The following is a 22,118-nucleotide window of genomic DNA, read 5'->3' on the forward strand; positions in this document are numbered from 1 at the left end:
AGAGAGAGGGGAATGAGGGGGGATCCCATGTTGTGGATCAGAGAGGGAGGAATGAGGGGGGATCCCATGCTGTGGATCAGAGAGAGAGGATTGAGGGGGGATCCCATGTTGTGGATCAGAGAGAGAGGAATGAGCACAGGGATCCCATGTTGTGGATCAGAGAGAGGGGAATGAGGGGGGATCCCATGTTGTGGATCAGAGAGGGAGGAATGAGGGGGGATCCCATGCTGTGGATCAGAGAGAGAGGATTGAGGGGGGGATCCCATGTTGTGGATCAGAGAGAGAGGAATGAGCACAGGGATCCCATGTTGTGGATCAGAGAGAGAGGAATGAGCACAGGGATCCCATGTTGAGGATCAGAGATAGAGGAATGAGGGGGGATCCCATGTTGCAGATCAGAGAGAGAGAGAGGAATCAGCTCGGGGATCCCATGTTGTGGATCAGAGAGAGAGGAATGAATGGGGGATCCCATGTTGTGGATCAGAGAGAAAGAGAGGAATGAGGGGGGGATCTCATGTTGTGGATCAGAGAGAGATGAATGAGCACAGGGATCCCATGTTGTGGATTAGAGAGAGAGGAATGAGGGGGAGGGGGATCCATGTTGTGGATCAGAGAGAGAGGAATGCGTGGGGGATCCCATGTTGTGGATCATAGAGAGAGGAATGAGCACAGGGATCCCATGTTGTGGATCAGAGAGAGAGGAATGAGCACAGGGATCCCATGTTGTGGATCAGAGAGAGAGGAATGAGCACGGGGATCCCATGTTGTGGATCAGAGAGAGAGGAGAGCACAGAGATCCCATGTTGTGGATCAGAGAGGGAGGAATGAGGGGGGATCCCATGTTGTGGATCAGAGCGAGAGAGAGAGAGGAATGAGCAAAGGGAGCCAATGTTGTGGATAAGAGAGAGAGGAATGAGGGGGGGGGGGTCCCATGTTGTAGAGCAGAGAGAAAGGAATGAGTTTAGGGATCCCATGTTGTGGATCAGAGAGAGAGGAGAGTGCACAGAGATCCCATGTTGTGGATCAGAGAGGGAGGAATGAGGGGGGGGGGGGTCCCATGTTGTGGATCAGAGAGAGAGGAACGAGGGGGGATCCCATGTTGTGGATCAGAGAGAGAGGAATGAGTGGGGGATCCCATGTTGTGGATCAGAGAGAGGGGAATGAGGGGGGATCCCATGTTGTGGATCAGAGAGAGAGAGGAATGAGTGGGGGATCCCATGTTGTGGATCAGAGAGAGGGGAATGAGGGGGGATCCCATGTTGTGGATCAGAGAGAGAGGAATGAGTGGGGGATCCCATGTTGTGGATCAGAGAGAGGGGAATGAGGGGGAATCCCATGTTGTGGATCAGAGAGAGGGGAATGAGGGGGGATCCCATGTTGTGGATCAGAGAGAGAGGAATGAGTGGGGGATCCCATGTTGTGGATCAGAGAGAGGGGAATGAGGGGGGATCCCATGTTGTAGATCAGAGCCAGATTGTTTTTTGTTCCCTTAGCAGCGTTGTTCTCATTTGCTTTTTGTTGTTATTTATGATAGCAATGGGCGAAATCTCAATTTTTTTCCACCCGTTGTGGTTTTGGGTCACTGAACTTTTGCTTTTTGTATATTTTAGCTTTTTCCTCCTCATTAAAAGTCATGTAGTGCATGTTAGTGACTCCATTCACATCATGTGCGAATTGATTGCTGCATTTTTGGAACACACTGCAGATGCAGATTTCGGCATATGTTTTGGACAGCACCATCCACTGTAGTTAGCAACAGGGACACTTTATGGACTGCCACTGAGCAGAGACAACAACATATACATCTACTTTGTAAATGTTAAAACATAAAATAAATCCATTGGGATATCTTAAAAAGTCATTTTAAGGACTAGGAGGATTAATACAGTCGTTTATCTGACAAACTGACAGATTTTGGAGTAGTTAATCTCCATATGGGGGATTCTTAGTACTTCCTTTACAAAAGCACTCCCTAGAAAAGAACTATACAAAAGGTGCAGGGTAACCTCCCCTACTTGCTTGCAGTTGGACTTATGCTGCATACACACTTGAGATAAAAGTCTTTGGAAAAGGCAAGATCACAGACCAATTTTACCCCATTCCATGTAGTATGAGGGCCCGTTTCCACTAGAGCGAATCCGCATGCGTTGTCTGCATGCGGATTCGCATAACCAATACAAGTGGATGAGACTGTTTCCACTTGTCAGTTTTTTGGTGCGTTTTTCTGTGCAGGATTTTTCTGCACGGTAGGGCCTGCAGAATTCGCCTGCGTGAGGAATGCAGGCGATTCGCAGGCTATGTATTTAATAGGGAAAACGCACATGCGTTTTTTCCTGCGATTTCGCGTGCGAATTCGCACGAAAACTAATGCAAATTGAACCAGGCAGTGACATGGTTAAATTCGCATATACCCTGCCTATGCGAAATCGCATGCGAAATCGCCGCAAAAAACGCACGCGGAATTGCATCCGCATGCGATTTCGTCAGCGGTGGAATCCCGGTGATTCGCACCGCACTAGTGGAAACGGGCCCTGAGAGCCATACCTACACAGTCGATTCTATGGAGCTGCACTCCCCATCAGATAAAATATTTGCAAGATGCTGAACACAAACATGCTGTACACATTCAAAAGATCATTATCTGCAAAAGATCCGTTCCTGCAAAATGCATTCATAGTCTATGATATCTGCAGATCATCATACACACCTTGTTTAACAGACATTCATCTGCAGATCAGATCCACCAGGATGGATTTTCAGATCTGCAGATGATTGCCAGATATGCAGATGAATGTCTGTTAAACAAGGTGTGTATAATGATCTGCAGATATCATAGACTATGAATGCATTTTGCAGGAATGGATCTTTTGCAGATAATGATCTTTTGAATGTGTACAGCATCTTTGTGTAGAGCATCTTGCAAAGATTTTTATCTGATGGGGAGTTCAGCTCCATAGAATAGACTGTGTAGAGTATGGCTCTCATACTACATGAAGGGTGTAAAATTAATCTGTGATCTTGCCTTTTCCAAAGACTTTTATCTCAAGTGTGTATGTAGCATAAGCAACTAGCATTTAGTAAGTGCTTTTGAAAATTAAGAAAACTCTGAGCATCTCCCATGAGTAGATGGGCTAATCCAAAACCAGCCAGATCTGTCAGATATTTTACGACCTACTGTAAGTGACAAAAACATAGCAGAGAGGTAATTTATAGCTCATTTTACTTGGGAAGAAATTTACTTCTTATTTGTATGTGTTGACATGTATTTTAAATGTTACACATTTTGTCTACAGTGGTCCTTTAAAGTGAACCTAAAGCCAGTTAAAAAAAATGAGATTAACTCACCTGGGGCTTCCCTCAGCCCCCTGCAGCCGATCGGTGCCCTCGCAGCTCCGGTCCGATGCCTCTCGACCCGCCGGCGAACACTTCCGGTTTGGCCATCACCGGCCGACAGGCATGGGAACGCGAGTGATTGTTTGCGTTCCTAGCCTGTATATCGTCCCCTATGCTGCTATTGCGACCTCCTGGCTGCAATAGCAGCATAGGGGGCGATATACAGGCTGGGAACGCGAACAATCACTCGTGTTCCCATGCCTGTCGGCCGGTGACGGCCAAACCGGAAGTCGTCGCCGGCGGGTCCAGAGGCATCGGAGCGGAGCTGCGAGGGCACTGATCGGCTGCAGGGGGCTGAGGGAAGCCCCAGGTGAGTTCATCTAATTTTTTTTAACTGGCTTTAGGTTCACTTTAAAGAGGAACTCCAGTGAAAATAATGTGATAAAAAAGTGCTTCATTTTTACAATAATGATGTATAAATGATTTAGTCAGTGTTTACTCATTATAAAATCTATCCTCTCCCTAATTTACATACTGGCATTTATCACATGGTGACATTTTTACTGCTGGCAGGTGATGCCAGTGGAAGGAGATACTGCTTGCTTTTTTGGCAGTTGGAAACAGCTGTAAATAGCTGTGATTTCCCACAACGCAACAAGGCTCCCACAGTGTGATGTCAGAACCATGGTCCTGACATCACACTGTGGGAGGGGTTTCACCACAACATCAGCCATACAGAGCCCCCTGATGATCTGTTTGGGAAAAGGTAAAGATTTCTCATGGGAAAGGGGGTATCAGCTACTGATTGGGATGAAGTTTAATCCCTGGTTACGGTTTCTCTTTAAGTTTCTGCGGTTTGGGACAAGGTGTTATTAGAAGCGTAGATGACCCATAATCCGGCAGTTTGAAGTGGGCACTACAGCTGTTTCCTGGGCCAGTGAGCTGCCATCCATCACTGCACTGCCAGATTTCTGTATCAGAGCGAATTGGAGTGTGACTTCTGAAGAAGTTTCTGGGGTTTGCACAGAGTGCTGTGACCCTGCTTGCTGTATATCCGGGATCAGGCGTCTTCTGCTCACATCCTGCAATACGGGGCAGCCTGGCCTCAGCGCTGCTAATTAGCTGCCAATTCATTATCCAACCACGGCTAGTAACAATAGGGTTCTCTCTGATAGAGTGTGGTTAGTGGGCTCGGCCTGGCAGCAGGGAGACTGCACTGTACTCACATGAAGGCAAAGTCCTCATTACAGAAACTAAGCCTCATCTTGTATGCAGATTATTCGCTTTGTCACCCCCAAATTAGCCTTAGACTACAGTAGTGACATTAAACTAGAGTCCCATTCACACAGATAATGTCATCCTTAAAGGACAACTGATGTGAGAGGTATATGGAGGATGCCATATTTATTTCGTTTTAAAGCAGACCTGAACTCAGAACTTCCCCTCTGCTCTAAAAACAACAGCATAATAACCGTTAAAGTAAAAACATTTCTTTGTTACAGCTGATACAAATCCTGCAATAAATCTGCAGTGCGTCTACTTCCTGCTTTCATGGAAGCAGACATACAAATTAGCTGCTCTGCCGTGGCAGAGGAGATTCCTGAGCTGACACAGCTGAGAGATCGAATGACAACTTGTGATTAGTCACATATGAGGGGAATTAGACAGGCTAAACTCTCTAAGGGCCCTTTTCCACTAGCGCATTTGCGCTAGCGGAATCGCAAAACCGCAAACTGCTAGTGATTTTACAATCGCTAGGGTTTGCTAAATAACATAGGAATCGCGGTAGGATGTTTCCACTACCGCGATTCGTTTCTGCCTGAAACGCAATCGCGGCGCGGAGCGATATTTGCCGCGATTTTGCTATGCAGTGCATAGCATAGCAAAATCGCGGCCGCAAATGTCGGGAAATCGCCGGTAATTTTTTACCTTTGCGATTCAGCAGTCACTAGCGTTCAGCGTGAACGCTAGCGACTGCTAGTGGAAAAGGGCCCTAAATGCATACATGGTACATTTCTCTGTGTTTTTCTTCTGTCCTGTGCAAGAGTCCATATCCACTTTAAACAATACCAGTTGCCTGGCAGTCCTGCTTGTCTATTTGGATGCAGCAGTGTCTGAATCACACCAGAAATAAGCATGCAGCTAATCTTGTCAGGTTTGATACAAATGTCAGAAACGTCTGATCTGCTGCATGCTTGTTCAGGGTCCATGGCTAAAAGTATTATAGGCAGAGGCTCAGCAGGATAGCCAGGCAACTGGTATGGCTTAAAAGTAAATCAATATAGCAGCCCCTTATAAACCTCTCACTTCAGTTGGCCTATAAGGATCACTGACCATTCATTAGGGCAGAATTGTGGGGAATGAGTGCTGTACAGACATGCTGTTAGCTATAGCTGAGAAATGTGTGTGTACTGCTCTATGGAGGGGGGAGGAGGGATGAAAGCGGTCCCACAGTCCCTGCGGTTCACTCACGGTTTAGCAATCTTGCGGGATAGTCCACTAACCGACATAATGAGAGCTATGCTCACTGTAGTTTCTCATCCTAAACTACTCTTGACACCTAATCCTAATCTCTCTCCCCCCTCCCCCCCCCCCCCCCCCAATGTAAACCCCTTTTTAAAGTCCAACAACTCCTTCTGACCATCACAGCTAAAGGTAACCACCCCTAATATTCATGCCATGGACTTGGTCCAATATGGGGACCAGACTGGCTGCCTAAAATGATAAAGACATTCTCTATGTGATTTTTTTTTTTTCCAAGAATAGATCAGTCCAAACTGTGCCTCAAAAAGGCAAAACAGATGAAAATGCAGCAGAAAGTATACTTAGATAGGCCTTCTCCCAGTCTCTGGCTTACTCTTCATGTTCCCACAGTGCCAGAAATAGTAAAATATGTGAAGTTATGAAGCCGTGTGAAGCAGAACCAGGGATGGACCGTGAGACTCTTTTCATGTGCTTACTTTAACCTGCCATGCAAGCCATACCGCGTGTTCTGTTCCCAATTAAGTGTCTTCGGTATCTCACTGCTGTCCTGTGAAATGCAAGCGCTGAACTTCCTGTGTGAAAAGTGTCCTTGTTGCCCTGGTAACCACATAAATCTCCCTTTCTTTTCCTGGCCTGGATTTGGGAAAACTGATTGCTAAGGACAACAAAAACACTTTAGGTTGAAACACTATTAATTCTCATGGATCATTGCTTTACATTGGTCACCATTGGGCAGTCTCGATTAGGTACCTACAGACCAGGGATGTAAAATTATAGACTGTGGGCTAAATTTGAACCTAACTGTAATTATATTTGTCATGTGAAGGTATTTTTGAATTTGTATTGCAGTGGGTCCAGCATGCCCCCCATCCTGTGATCCCCCAGCACCAGTGTGTGCAGAGCAGAAGCACAGTCGTGTAGTCTTCCTTGTTTTACTTCCTCAAGGCTGCAAAGGATGTCTATCCATCTGGCCAGTCTCTCTACTTCTGGTTCTCCTCCTGCATGTCATGTGATTACACACGACATGAGGAGAACAAGATGGGCAGACAGTGAGCATCCGCAGTAGAGGAAGGATGGACATTGCTGGAGCCCTGAGAAGGTGAGGCAAACACGACTACCGCTGAGTCGCTGCTTTGCATATATTGGTGTTTGGGGAGCACTGGGCAGGCGGCCATTAGGGCACCAGGGATGCTATTTTAAGATGGACGGCAGCTAGTCCTCCAGGAAAGCCACATGGCGGAAGGATGGGAGACACCAGCGACCAGGGAACTGTAAAGAGGAGGGGGCGGGCCGTGGGCCTAGCATTTAAGGTGGGTTGCATAACCATGGCAACCCGATCCAGTGGTAAATAAAGATCTCCAAAATTGCTACTATTTTGCTTACGTTTCTCTGCAGTGTACAGGGGTGGAGCCAGCTTACCATCAATTAGAAAAATGTTTGGGAACCATTAGAAGGCCTCACCATCGATTTTTATATAACAAATATCTGGTACGCCTTTGGAGTATATTTCATTATATTGCCAGCTTAGCTTCAGGACACTAAAATTTCAAGTCAGTGACTATTAGGACAACTAAAGGGAGAGGGAAATGGAGGCTGCCTTATTCATTTCCTTTTAAACAATCCCCATTGCCTGGTTGCCCTGCACCGTTCCTAATACCTCTAGATATAGACCCTCAACTAGCATGCAGATTAGATGTTTCTGACAAAAAATTGACAAGATTAGCTGCGTACCTGTTTAGGCCCCTTTTACACTTTGTTTATTTTTATTTATTATAGTATTTATATAGCACTGACATCTTCCGCAGCGCTGTACAGAGTATATTGTCTTGTCACTTAAAGGGAACCAGAGACAAAGCACCCTTGTGTATTTTACCATATATATCAGTAAGAACATTAGAGAAAACACTTACCATGCTCTCTGTTTTATCCTCACTGCTAAAAGTGTCTGTTAACATCTGTGATAAGAATCCCGGACTGAGCATTCAGTCTGGCTTTGCAGGGAATAATTATAGCTGAGTCACAGCAGAGCCACAAGGGGGCAGGTTTGGGCTTGAAAAGACACCAGAGAAGACAGACTCAGCTATAATCTTTCCGTAGCAAAGTTAGACTGAATGCTCAGTCGGGGAGTCTTATCAGAGGTGATAACAGTCAGATTAAACTGAGAACAATGAAACAAAGAGCAGATTAGGTGTTTACTGTCATGTTCCCACTGATTTATAAGGTAAAATACAAGAGGGTGCTTCATCTCTGGTTCTCTTTAACTGCGTTGCAAGTGTGCATTGCATTACCGCAGGCCATGGGGCCTTGCACACATACCGCGTCAGGGCTGTAAGTGCCCAATCAGCCAAAGGTTCAGGCCATGAACCTTTCAAAAAGCCCCATTGTATCTGCCTTTGAACAATGTCAGTTCAGAAAATGCTGTTCTGATGTGGAGGACATCCCTATTTGAAGTGGTTGGCAGAAGCTTGAATAACACTTCAGAATCCATGAAAATGAGAGCTGAAGATGGGCAGTGCAACTGGTACACCCTCAACACATTGTATGGGGGTTAAAGTGTGTTCACACAGGGCAACGGTGGCGTAACTACAATCCATGGAGCTCCCACCGAAACTTTGATGGCCTCCCCCAATGTCCACACCCCTTCTCTCGCCTCCCCTTGGTGCCCTTTATGGTCTTGGGGCCCATCTCACAAGGGTCATAAAACAAGTGTAGCCATCATGATCGTCATACCCATAACAAGTGTAGCCACAAAACACCTGATCTGAAATATAGTGCCCTGTATTGGAGGAAGGGAAGGTTGGTAGTTGGGGACCCCCACAGCCTGGGCCCCGCTGAGATCGCAGTTACACAGCATGTAGCTCTGAAATCAGCGGCGATGTACGGGTGATAAAAGTCTTTTTGCTTTACGAGACAGCACTGCAGAGGCTTAAAAACAAACGTATCTGACATGTGTCAAATGTGACCGAAGCCCGTGGAGACTAAGTCTTAAGGGAAGTATGTCATTAGAGAAATATACAGGATACAGAAAACCGCCAATGGCCTGATTCTGACTCAAACACCTGCAACAAGCATGTCAATGGAGCCTGAAATAGAACACGTCATCTTCATACTTATTCTGAGCCGCATATAGATATTTTTAGAGGGAGGTCAGTGTAGGAGGAAATATCAGGTATGCAAGTGGCTGACTCAGTCCTGACTCAGACAGGAAGTGACTACAGTGTGGCCCTCACTGATAAGAAATTCCAACTATAAAACACTTTCCTAGCAGAAAATGGCTTCTGAGAGCAAGAAAGAGGTACAAAAGGGAAATTTCTTATCAGTGAGGGTCACACTGTAGTCACTTCCTGTCAGGACTGAGTCAGCCACTTACATACCCGATATTTAACTCTTTCAGGCAGAGAAAGCACAAAGGAACCCAGCATAGTTATTTGTGTGCTAGGCACTGTACAAACACATGTCTATCTCCTCATGTTACATATCACTTCGGGTATCCTTTAAAGGGGAACTGAAGAGAGAGGTATATGGAGGCTGTCATGTTTCAATACCAGTTGCCTGGCAGCCCTGCTGGTCTATTTCTCTGCAGTAGTATCTGATTAAAACCAGAAACAAGCATGCAGCTAGTCTTGTCAGATCTGACTTATAAGTCTGAACCACTGAAACACCTGATCTGCTGCATGCTTGTTCAGGGGCTATGGCTAATAGTATTAGAGACAGAGGATCAGCAGGGCTGCCAGGCAACTGGTATTGTCTAAAAGGAAATAAACATGACAGCCTCCATATACCTCTCTCTTCAGTTCCCCTTTAAGACCTTGGGTGACCCTCTCACAAGGATCATAAAACAAGTGTGGCCATCATGATCTGCATACCCATAACAAGTGTAGCCACAAAAACACCTGATCTGAAGTACAGTCCCCTTTATTGGAGGAATGGAATTTTTTAGTAGTTGAGGCCCCCACAGCTCTGGGTCCCTCTGCGATTACTCCCCTCTAGTTACGCCCCTGAATCCAGAGCAATACATAACAGTTTTCTGCTTTCTGTAGGCACTTCATTGATGACTAATAAACGGTTGTAAAACTTTAATGCCTCTGATAGCAGGAAAGAGATAAGGTCAGTCGGTCATTATTACTCTGTGTGGGAGCTGAATAGCCACAAGAGAGAGTTACATCTTCAAACATAAACATTTATCCATTAAAACTAAAATAAGAATATAGAACTTTGTGGAAGTCCTATATAGGATTAGTGCTATACATTAAACATCAAATTGTTTATCTTGTCAGTTAATTTTCACTTCAGGTTCACTTTAAAGAGGAACTCCAGTGAAAATAATGTAATAAAAAAGTGCTTATTTTTTACAATAAGTATGTATACATTATTTAGTCCGTGTTTGCCCATTGTAAAATCTTTCCTCTCCCTGATTTATTTTCTGACATTTATCACATGGTGAGATTTTTACTGCTAGCAGGTGAAGTCAGTGGAAGGAGATGCTGCTTGCTTTTTTGGCAGTTGGAAACAGCTGTTATTTCCCACAATGCAACAAGGCTCCCACAGTGTGATGTCAGGACCTCAGTGCTATGAGGCGCTGACATCGCTTTGTAGGAGGGGTTTCACCACAAAATCAACCATACAGAGCCCCCTGATGATTTGTTTGTGAAAAGGAAAATATTTCTCATGGGAAAGGGGAAATCAGCTACTGATTGGGATGAAGTTCAATTTTTGGTTACGTTTTCTCTTTAAAGAGGAACTTAATTAAAATCGATAGGTAATATAATCTCTAACCAACCCTGTTTTAAAAGAATAGGCAAAGGTTTGTGATTTCATGATGGCAGCCATCTTTTTGGTTGAAAGGAGATGACAGGGAGCATGAGACACAGTTCCAACTGTCCTGATCACCCCTCCCAGTTGCTAGGCAACGTGAATAACAACATAGGAAATCCCATCATGCTTTGCACAGCATCAGGGGAAAAAAGCCCTGGCAGTTTTCTTTGATGGGGCGGAGCTTAGCTAAAAATGCAGCTAAAAATGAGACTTCTATAAGAAAAACAAAGTTCTGATGCTGTGAAACTGTTAAAGAAACACCAAGCCTTTTCAGTTCTGCTAAGTAGATTTTTAGTCTGGAGGTTCACTTTAATGCCTTGTAATAAATGCTGCAGAGTTTCTGAAGCTGGGCCTCTGCTTGCGTCTTGCATATGATATGTAAGAATGAGCGTGTACTGGGATGACTCCGCGTATGCTATGCATTTCCTCTCCGTGTCTGCTCACGTTGCTCAATGCCACATACTGACGGCATCTGCTTTCATAGCATGACCTTTCCATGTGATACTCGTCATTCCATACCGCCGGCTTATGTCACCTTGTGTACGGTGTCCTCTGTCTCAGGAGGGCACACTCAGGCATAAGGGATGTGTCACAGGGGGTGAGAGGGAGCTGGATGCAATCCATTTAATTTATAGTGTTTTTATATATTTTTTTTATTAGTATCATGCCCCATGTCAAACAGTAACACATCTCAAAAGCATTGCTGCCACCCCATCCTGTCCTCCACCCCAGCGTTAACGCCACGCTATCACCTAACCTTAACCTCCACCTCTGTTAACCCCTTCCTGCCACTTAACCCTACTTTCCCCTACTTTCTTTTCATTTCATTTTCCCTTTAAGGACGAGCGACTTAAAGTGAAATTGTATCTACTTATCTACCGTATTTTTATTGTGCAGTTTGGGTGTAAAGATTGCACAATTATTGAGGTTGGAGAACTGCATCTATGCACTTGCTGATCATTCATGTACTACTTCTGTGAAGATTTATCAAGATGTATATTTATGGGCATAAAGAGATAATTTGCATATTCGGTAGTGGTGCATTGTGGGTAACCACAGATGTTCACTAAGGCTAGGGCCACACTAGCTCCGGGTGCGGGACGCATCCGCTGTCCGGGCTCCGATTTTCAAAAACCGGAACGCAAACGGATCTGTGCTGCCTTTTTTGCAGCACACGTTCTGGATCCGTTTGCGTTTTTTTTTTGTTTTGTTTTTTTGCTAAAGGGGTTAGCAGCCAGGACGGGGGGCTGCGGGGAAAGCGGCGGCCAGGGGGGTCACACCCCCCCCTTGCTCACCTGGGTGCCCCCCGTCCCCGCTCCCCCTCCAGCTCGCCCATAATGTAATAAATTGTACCTAAGGAGGTTCGGCGAGCCGGGCACTTCCGCCCACACCGCTCGAGTCACTTCCTGCAATGCCGCCCTCTGTATGTCAGTGAGCGGCATCACAGGAAGTGACTCGAGCGGTGTAGGCGGAAGTGCCCGGCTCGCCGAACCTCCTTAGGTACAATTTATTACATTATGGGCGAGCTGGAGGGGGAGCGGGGACGGGGGGCACCCAGGTGAGCAAGGGGGGGGGAGGCGACCCCCCTGGCCGCCGCTTTGCCCGCAGCCCCCCGTCCTGGCTGCTACTCCCTCCAGCATGGCGGCCCCATCCTTCACCAAGGGACACTGGAAACTGATCCGTTTCCAGTGTCCCAAAATGTCAGTGAAGAGGGAGGCCCGTTTCTCCATTGATTTTCACTACCCGTACGTGTATACGGGTCCGTGAAAAATGCTGCAAGTCCAGACTCTGCGTTCCGGGTTTAAAAACGTATTCCGCGGATCGCACGCGGATACGTTTTTAACTTGAGTGTGTGCTGTTACTATTTTTAACATTGGTATCCGTGGCTCAGTTTTTTGTCCGGGACAAAAAACGTAGCTACGGATACGTTTTTAAAGCAAGTGTGAACTAGCCCTAAGGCCTGGTGCACACCAGAGGAGTTTTTCTGAGCGTTTTGAGTTTTTAAATCTGCTGCTAATGTTATCCTATGTGTCTGTGCACACTGGAGCAGTGAGGTTTTGTAAAAAAAACCCATAGCATTACATTGGGAAGAGCTTTTAGAGGTTTCAAAAGCTCTTCCCAATGTAATGCTATGTTTTTTTTTACAAAACCTCATTGCTCCAGTGTGCACAGACACTTAGGATAACATTAGCAGCAGATTTAAAAACTCAAAACGCTCAGAAAAACTCCTCTGGTGTGCACCAGGCCTCTAAGCTGATCACTAAGCATTGCTTATACAGTGTTCACCAATGTAAATAATTGCATTTTTGTAAGAAAAAAAACAAAACTTCTCAAGATAAATTCTATCCTTTTCTATTCTATCCTTTCTTCATCTGTCCACGGATCTCTGTCATGCATGAGAGTTCCCACCCTCAGCCGTTACTGTTGCTGTGTCAGTCACCTTATGTAGGCAATCCATTCCGGAGCAGGTCAGGAATGAGCCAGATCATCCACACAGCAACCTAAGCAGTTGCCTAGGGCCTGGAGAAAGGCTAGGGGCCTAGTGGATGCTAGCTCCCAACAAATCTTACTAAAAAAGCGACCATCCGTGGTGGGCAAAAACTATCTTGACTAGGGCTTCAATTCAATTTTATCCTTTTCTGGGTCAGGATGGATGAAAGTGCTTCTCAATAGAATTACAGTATGTAATCACAATTAGATGAGATCTCAGGTAAAGCTAGAGTGGCGTCCCTCTGGCCTACTGTATTCAAACGCCGTAAAGCCTTGTACACAGGCTAGATGGGCAAATAGCAGCCAATCGAGAATCAAGCACGTGTTGGCACTTGTCCCGCCCCCTCCTCCAGATGCATTGCCGAAAGAACCAGACCGCCAGATCCCTTTAGCCAAGTGCAGGCCTGGTGCTCGGTCGCGTGCTGCGTTGTCGACCCAACCCCCCTCCCCCTTGCCCTCATAGCAACAGAGTGTGTTGCTAGCCAGCATGTTAACAACACTCGTCTGTACAGAACTTAGACCCAAACTTTTAGCAAAAGGATTGAGTTGTAAAACCCAGGGGTGACTGTTATTTTACATTTATGGAACATATAAAAACAATATTCTGCTGAATTTTAACCTGTCCACAGTGAATACTGTTCAAGCCCGTTAAATTCAGTCTTCAGTTTTTCATAGTTACTTCCATACATACATATGTGCTCTGCTCTCTAATGCTTGCATTTCTTCTCCCCTACAGGCTGTCTCTGTGCAGTTACAGTACATGTCCCCGATAAGGTTGAAGTTCAGATTGGACAGGAGGCCGTCTTCAAGTGTACCCCGACGTTCAGCGCGGCACCAAAGTACAGCATTGACTGGTCTTTTGTAAGTATCGCCATTGCTTAATCAAGTTGGAGATAGGCATACAACAGACAGCAGCACTGACCATATGCAGAGGCATCTTCCATCATAGTCTTCTCTGAGTCTTGTTTTAGAATTTATTTTAACTGACTTCTTTCTCTAGTCAAAAAATAAAGCAGATGCCATTATTACAGTGCCTCCAATATTTATTAAAGGGAACCTAAACTGAGAAGGATATGGATTTTTCCTTTTAAAATAATACCAGGTGCCTGAATCGCCTGCTGATCCCGTGTCTCTAATACTTTCAGCCACAGCCCCTGAACAAGCATGCAGATCAGGTGCTCTGACTGAAGTCAGACTGGATTAGCTACATGCTTGTTTCAGGTGTGTGATTCAGCCAATGCTGCAGCCAAAGAGATCAGCAGGACTGCCAGGCAACTGGTATTGTTTAAAAGGAAACATCCATATCCCTCTCAGTTTAGGTTCCCTTTAAAGGCAACCTGTCAAAATTATGCTGATGCAGGCTTTTGCATATCAGTAGGTTAAAGGACACCTGAAGTGAGAGTGATATGGAGGCTTGCATATTTATTTCCTTGTAAACAATGCCAGTTGCCTGGCAGCCCTGTTGATCCTCTGGCATATGTAGTGTCTATGAGCCAAAACTCTGGAACAAGGATATGGCTAATCCAGTAAAACCTGAGACTCAGGATCAGGAGGGCTGCCAGGGAACTGGTATTGTTTTAAAAGAAAACAAATATGGCAGCCTCCATATCACTCTTACCTCGGGTTCTCTTAAGCAAACTTTTTGTGATGTAGAAATCTTAGACCTAAAGCCATTGTAGATTGTTCCATGTCTGGCTTCATTGTCATTTCTCTTTTCCCTGAATTTGTAGGTGATGGAGGGAGACGAGCCTTAGTGTAAAGGTGCCTTAGCATTACTTGATTTGCGGCATCAAAATCCAACCGACTTGATCATAATGATCGAAGCTGGCAGAAATTGATGACGCAACTTGGCCGCCCAATTGATTGATCCGGCACATTGGAAAGCCTTCGCTTGATATCCTGACCCATGTAATGTGCATGTGTCTCCCTAACCTCTGCCCCCCCCCCCCCCCGGGCCCATGGGGAGTGTGGAAGCCGATCACCTTTCCAATGCCAGCCTCTTCTAGCGTCTTCTCGCCATTGCCACTGGGGGCACCTGTGGCGCACATGTAATACTGCCACAGGTGAGTTGGGCGCAGGGTGAGCCGAGTGACAGCTCACCTTGCTGCCACTAAAATTCCCGGTGGTGTTAAATCCTTTTTCCCCACCGAGAGCTCGCAGGAACCCTGAATTACCATTGCGCAGGGTGCGCACTATAGCATTTTATCACACTATATCCACCAGCTCCACGTCTGCACACCATGACCTCATCTCATGTACTGCAAAAAGGAGTCCCAACAACTGTAAAAGACAGCGATTATCCTCCATGTAGACTGATCCATCCTGACGTAGGTTCGGGTGATCCATCCTGATGTAGGTTCGGGTGATAATCGCTGTCATGTCTTGCAAATTTTGCACTTCCGGTTCCTCATTTTCACGCTTCCGGTAATTATCTGATCGGAAGACCGTTATTGTGCCATCCCTGAATTCAAATGTGTCCTGCTGTTGTTTGCTTGTTGATAACCATCGGGGATCGATCGTTTTCTGGTGGCCGTGGTCTAGCGTGTGTGCAGAGCTTAATATGAAGGACTAGCTATACTATCCATTCAAAATATATTCACTCAGTTTACCCCTCTACTACATAGATTTGGTAAAATTGTACAATCAAAGTTGTATCATTAGTGCGCCCCTTTAAAGTGGATCTGAAATCAGAACTTCTTCTCTGCTCTAAAAGATAAGCCACAGCATAATAACCTTTAAAGTAAACATTTCTTTGTTACAGCTTATACCAATCTGCAGTGTGTACTTCCTGCTTGCATGGAAGTAGACATAGGATTACAGGAACATCCTGTGTTTTCAAATTAGCTGCTTGGCCTAGGTAGCCAGCTGACACACCTAAGGCAGGGAACACACTTGTCTTTCAGTTTTCTGCGCAAGTTTTCCTGCATACTTTTTCTGCACACCAAGTGTGTTTCTATGCAGGAAAGCGCGCACATTTTTTCACAGCAGCTGATGTAATTGATAGAGAAAACTGCCAAAATGTGCAGAATCGGGATGCAGAATGTCAGTTTTTTTTCTGCGCGCCAACAACATATTAAGTGTGGACTAGCCCATTGATTAACATGAGTTCTCAGTTTTTCTGTGCAGAAAACGCGCACGAAAACAGTCAAGTGTGTTCCCTGCCTCAGAGATTAAAATACAGTGGTGATTAGTCACTGATAAGGGGGAATAAGACAGGCTAAACTCTCTAAATACATTCAGGCTAGGTTCACAGTGGTCAGTTGCGTTGCAGAATAACTCTGCATGTCAACTCACTGCCCGTACGATTTTATAAGACTGTTCACAGTAAAAGATTGCGTTATTCTAACTCACTGCATGCAGGCTTTGCATTAAAGAGACACTGAAGCGAAAAAATACATATGATATAATGAATTGGTTGTGTGCTATGAATAATTACTAGAAGATTAGCAGCAAAGAAAATATTCTCATATTTTTATTTTCAGGTATATAGTGTTTTTTCTAACATTGCATCACTCTATAATATGTCCAGATTACACAACACTCAGTCTTTCAGAGCAGTCTGTGAAGTAATAAACTCTCCTCTGCTAAAGGAAAAGTAAACAGTTCAATTACAGTTGAGATAATAAAAGTCAGATAACAGCCCTCTCGAGGACCAAGTTGGTCGGAGAGCTTAATAGCTTTTTTGCATAGAGATAACAACTGGAGTTTCTCAACTCTTCCTGCACTGGAAACAATTAAGGTGGCCATACACTGGCCCGATTTGCGGCAGTTTCGACAGCAGATTCGATCACTGGGATCGAATCTGCTGCCAATCGTTCGCGCAACACGCACCCGCCGATCCGATTTCCTCCCGAAATCGGATCGGTCCGTCGATCGCGCCGTGCGGGAAATTACCCTCGATCGCCCGCGGGTAGGGAGCGCGTCGCTAGCGGCGGCCGATCCGATCAGGTATACATTACCTGAGGCTGGCTCCCGGGCATCCCGTCCGTCACTGCTCCTGTCATGGCGCCTCCGGCATCCTCGCATAACTTCCGCTGTCATGCCAGTGACAGCGGAAGTACAACTAGAGGGCGCTCTATTTGAACTTCCGCTGTCACTGGTGTGATAGCTTAAGTTCTATGCGGATGCCGGAGCCGGAGGTGCCACATGACGGGGACATCACGCCCGGGAGCCAGCCTCAGGTAATGTATACCGGCGGGGGGAGCGGCGGTAGCACCACCACAACAGATTGTGATCGGTTTCAGGCTGAAATCGATTCACAATCTGTTTGCAGGAAAGGCAGCCATACGATCCCTCTCTGATCAGATTCGATCAGATAGGGATCTGTCAGCTGGTCGATCTGATGGCACATCGACCAGTGTATGGCTGCCTTTAGACTGATGTATCTGATCTTAATGTTTTATTTCTTAGCTGTGCTACACATACAAATCATAATATCATCATTTTTTTTTCGCTTCAGTGTCTCTTTAAAGTCTATGGCCAGATTCCATGGCAGGTCACAGTCATTATAATGTGAAAGTTATGCAACTGACCGCTGTGAACCCAGCCTGAGGGCTGGAACCCACAAGGGAGTTTTCGTGAGCATTTAGGGAGCACTTGAAAGCGCTAGCGTTTTCAAAAAACGCTCAGCTAATGTTAATGGATGGGGCAACTTCCACTGGAGCGTTTGCGATTCTGAAAATCGCAAGCGCAGGACATGCAGCATTTTGGGAGCGTTAGCGCTTCAATGTTAAGTATGTAATCGCTGGCGTAAACGCTTATCAAAACCTGCACGGAGCGATTTTGCAAGCGTTTTGAAGTTACTGCACACTGTAACAAAATTAAAATGAATTGCAAGGACCAATCAGACTTTAAAACGCTAATCGCTACACAACCGCTGGCAAATTGATACACTTTTGAAAAGAAATCGCTTACAAACTGCGCATACAAAACGCTAGCGATTGCGATTAGCGATAGCGTTTTGTAGTAGGTTCCAGGCCTCAGGGTTCATTTCTTTCTCTATGTTTCCCTTCTGTCCTGTGCAAGAGTACAGGTCCACTTTAAAGCATCTTAGGCCTTGTCTAGCTATTTATCCATAGAAGAAGCATCTTATTGATTGGTGTGAGCAATGCGGACTGTACCCTTTTCTGTAAACTTTATAAGTCAGATCCAGTAAGTGGAAGGGAAGAATGCACTTGCTGTCTTGTAGGGTGACAAGAGAATTGATTTGCTAGTCAGGAATGTTGTTATCTATGTAGCTGTCAGCATCTTCCGCACTGACAAGTACGTGTGAATCGGGGGAGGGACAGCCCCTCCCCCATCACCGGGGAGAGATGATGATCTGACAGGTCGACGTTCAGGGTCTTCGGAAGCATAATTGCTGCAGCATTTTACTTGTCACATGAGACATTGACTGGGGTTTACACAAGTGATAAAAATGCTAAACCTTCCGTACGTGACAACAATTAAAGGTAATTTGAAGTGGGAGGAATTTGGTGCGCACCATTGCTACCTTTTTATTTTTTTTAGATGCTTTTATACATATGCCTCTGTTGGTAATCATTTTAGTTGCAGCCTGAATAGGATTCCTCTGTTGTTCTTTAGAAAATGTGTAGATCATTTTATGGCTAGCTGCCCCAGGTTTACACTATGTTTAATTGTTAGCGAGAGGTTGGGTCTCTTCCATGAGGACCCCTCAACGCGGTGTAAGATTCTAGTGCTGAACAATCTGCATGCAAACTGTTTATTGGAAGCTAACATCCTCTATTTGCTGCATCTGTTTTGAATGCACGTTGTGTAATCTGCCCGTGTTTGGGCTCTACACATCTATTCAGCTGGTTAATTTGGATGAAGCCTGCATTTGGAAACGCTGCCATTTTCTTCTGTTATACCAATTCTTTACCTTCTATTGCAGTGTTTTTCAATTTCTTTATAGCGTGTACCCCTTTTTATGAAAGAGGATGTTTGCTAAGTACCCACATACTACATGGAGGTTTTCGTCTCCTATTGACTTGCATTACAATTGCGGTAAAAATCGTAGCAAAATTGCCACGATCGTGATTTTAATTCAAGTTAGCGGGAGCGTGTTTTGAAAATCGAAAACGGATTGGAAAGTGCTCTGCAGTGTGTCTCTGTCTTTACTCTTAAAGTCAAAAGATGAGCTGGATAGGCAAGCCGCTGGCATTATTGGAAGGTATTAGTGATGGTCATGTCTAAGAACACTCATGGAGAAGCAAGTAATCAGTTTGGTCAGGTGAATAATCCCTAATCCACAACTGTCGTGAGAATCAAGGACAGACGCAAACGCAGCACTGAATGATTGCTGTAATAAACACGGGGCTCAATGAAGATCGGAAAAAACGTCCACAATTGGATCTGTCATGATAGTCAGTCAAAGCAAATGATTATTCCGTGTAATCGGCCGTCACTGATTAATTAACTTTTCGTTTAATGTTGTAACGCAATATTGTGCAAACAGTCACTCGCCATTAACAATTTGATGCAAAAATTGACTGGTGTGTATGGGCCTTTAGGGATAACAAACTGTTGGGAGTCAATTTTTACCCAGTCTACATCTACCTGCATCACACTGGAGAACAGCGTCTGCCCACTGCTATACAGTGCTTTCCACAGATAGTTGCCATGTTGTGGTCAAACAGCAGTTCCAGAATTCACCAGTAGGCGGTGCTGCTAGTGGAGTTTTTTAGCTGCAGATCTCTGTGGATTGGATGAAGGGAAGACATGCTCTCTTCTATCACAAGGAGAAATCCCAGCAATATGGAATAATTGCGCTTCCTGGCAATCCCCACAAGTATTGTGGAATTCATTCAGAATACTTTTGTTAGTCTTTAAGCTGAATATTTAATTCGGTCTTATTTTCCCAGGTCTGAAGCTGCCCTGATCCCCATAATTGACAGCCACAGAAAATAATGTATTCTTGGGGGATGTCCAGCCTGCATGAGATTTCCTGTCTGCAATTGTCAGACTAAATGCTGATCACATTATACAGCATACATACAGGCAGCATAGCGCTTAGATATCATATACACATTACACATAGTACAGGAATAATAATAGTAAAAGTGCAAGAATGGCAGCCAGTTACACACCATGGGCTTGATGCACTAACCCGTGATAACTCAAATATTACACCTTATCAACGATATCACACCTTATCAAAGATATCACACCTTATCAAAGATATCACACCTTATCAAAAATGTCACACCTTATCAAAGATGTCACACCTTATCAAAGATGTCACACCTTATCAACGATATCACACCTTATCAAAGTTAACACGCCTTGTCAGAGTAGCATAGCGAGCGCTACGAACCCGCAGGGGCTCAGGGCAGGATGAGTGCCATTGCCAGTTAGCAGGCATAAGTTTGTAGCACTCGCTATGCTACTATGATAAGGTGTCTTAACTTTGATGAGGTGTGATATCTTTGATAAGGTGTGATATTTGAGTTATCACGCTTTAGTGAATCAAGCCCCATGCCACCAACATTCTTCTTATCTGTATATGTCTACATGGATTTTAAATTTTACAGTTTTCTGCAATAGTGGTCCTTTAAATTTACATTCAAGGTGCAATTATTAGCCTCTCATTGCCTATCTCTACTATAGAATCATATGAAGTGAGATGTTACTGATAGGTCGGCCTCAGTTTGTCTTTTTGTCACATTGCTGTCTTGTGTCCAGTGCTTTCTTTAGTCTCAGATTTCATTGTTTATACCAATTGGTCTTCTCGTTGACAAACACAGATAGATCAGGAAGGAACTCGAGTGCGAATTGCCACCTACAACGATGGCCGTACCACGGTGGACCAGAATACACCCTTCACCAGCAGGGCGGCGGTAAAAAGTGACAACAGCCTAGTGATCAGCAATGCTCGCATCAGCGATGAACACGTATTCCTCTGCCGAGTGAACTCAGGCAACGAGGGGTCCGGGGAGGGCAGGACTGAGCTGAAGGTCTATGGTGAGTATACTTATCTGCCTGCAGTCTCGTATATTTACTGCTAGTGCCTTGAACAGTTCACCATTAGGCTACATTCAAAGTGGGGCATCGCGGTGCGTCATAATGGACATATTGTAATGCAGAAAGTCGCTCTGCAATTTTAAACTTGTGCAACATTCAGAATGCGTCCAATGCGGAGCTGTCTAACAGTGCATTACTCATAGCTCCCAACTGTCCCTTTTTCGGAAGGATAGTCCCTTTTTGGGAGCCCTGTCCCTCTTTCACCCTCATTTGTCCCTCTTTCAGGACTTTGTCCCTCTTTCTATGTAAATACATATATTTCTATACTAAAAATGTGTTTGATTGACTCTAAACTTTATTCCCTTTAAATTGATATATTACTAATTTTAAAATGTTACTATGACGTAAAATGAACCAGGATAGAAAGGACCAGTGTGGTTTGAATTATAAAACAACATTTTTTTTTAAATTAAATCTTCATGGTAAGCGTGGCTAGAGGCGTGTTGAGGGTGTGGTCAGGGTTGTGGCAGGGGCGTGGCTTAAGTGTCCCTTTTTCTCATCTCAAAAAGTTGGGAGGTATGGCATTACTGCATAATTTGCACATGAACAGTGTCAGTGAAGCCTACTTTTCATTGGCTGTATGCTTTAGTGTATGCAATGCAACACATGGACAACGCGTTGTGAGATTTTTCCGTTCTGTTGCCTTCCTGCTACACATTGCAAATGGGAATGTAGTCTTAAGGGGCCCATACACTGGTCAATTTCATCCATGGATCGACGGCTAATTCGACCGCTCTGATCGAATCGGCTAGAAATCGATGCAGCAGGAAGCATGATCGATTGGCTGGTCGATTGCGGTTGATTTGCTCGATCGGTCCGGATGGAAAATATAGGTTGATCGGTTGCTGGCAGCAGATCGATGGCCCCTAGAGTTGCATTGGATCAAATGGTGCAATAATGCATTGCGATCAATTTTCAATAGATTTCATTCTGAAATCTATTGGACATCTGTTCCTAGTGTGTGGCACACATCA

The 22,118-nt window shown here is 45.0% G+C and overlaps 1 protein-coding gene across 2 annotated transcripts in view; it reads left to right on the plus strand.

The window, feature by feature from the left end:
- Positions 1-22,118, plus strand: part of BCAM (basal cell adhesion molecule (Lutheran blood group)) — a 134,084-nt gene that overhangs the window by 63,145 nt on the left and 48,821 nt on the right. For both annotated transcript variants that reach the window (XM_068241427.1, XM_068241426.1), the window contains exons 2-3: positions 13,859-13,983; positions 20,868-21,084. In XM_068241427.1, coding sequence (XP_068097528.1) covers positions 13,859-13,983; positions 20,868-21,084 — 342 coding nt within the window. The remainder of the gene's footprint in view (positions 1-13,858; positions 13,984-20,867; positions 21,085-22,118) is intronic.

The sequence above is a fragment of the Hyperolius riggenbachi genome, chromosome 6 (genome assembly GCF_040937935.1).
Source record: "Hyperolius riggenbachi isolate aHypRig1 chromosome 6, aHypRig1.pri, whole genome shotgun sequence".
Lineage (NCBI taxonomy): Eukaryota > Metazoa > Chordata > Amphibia > Anura > Hyperoliidae > Hyperolius > Hyperolius riggenbachi.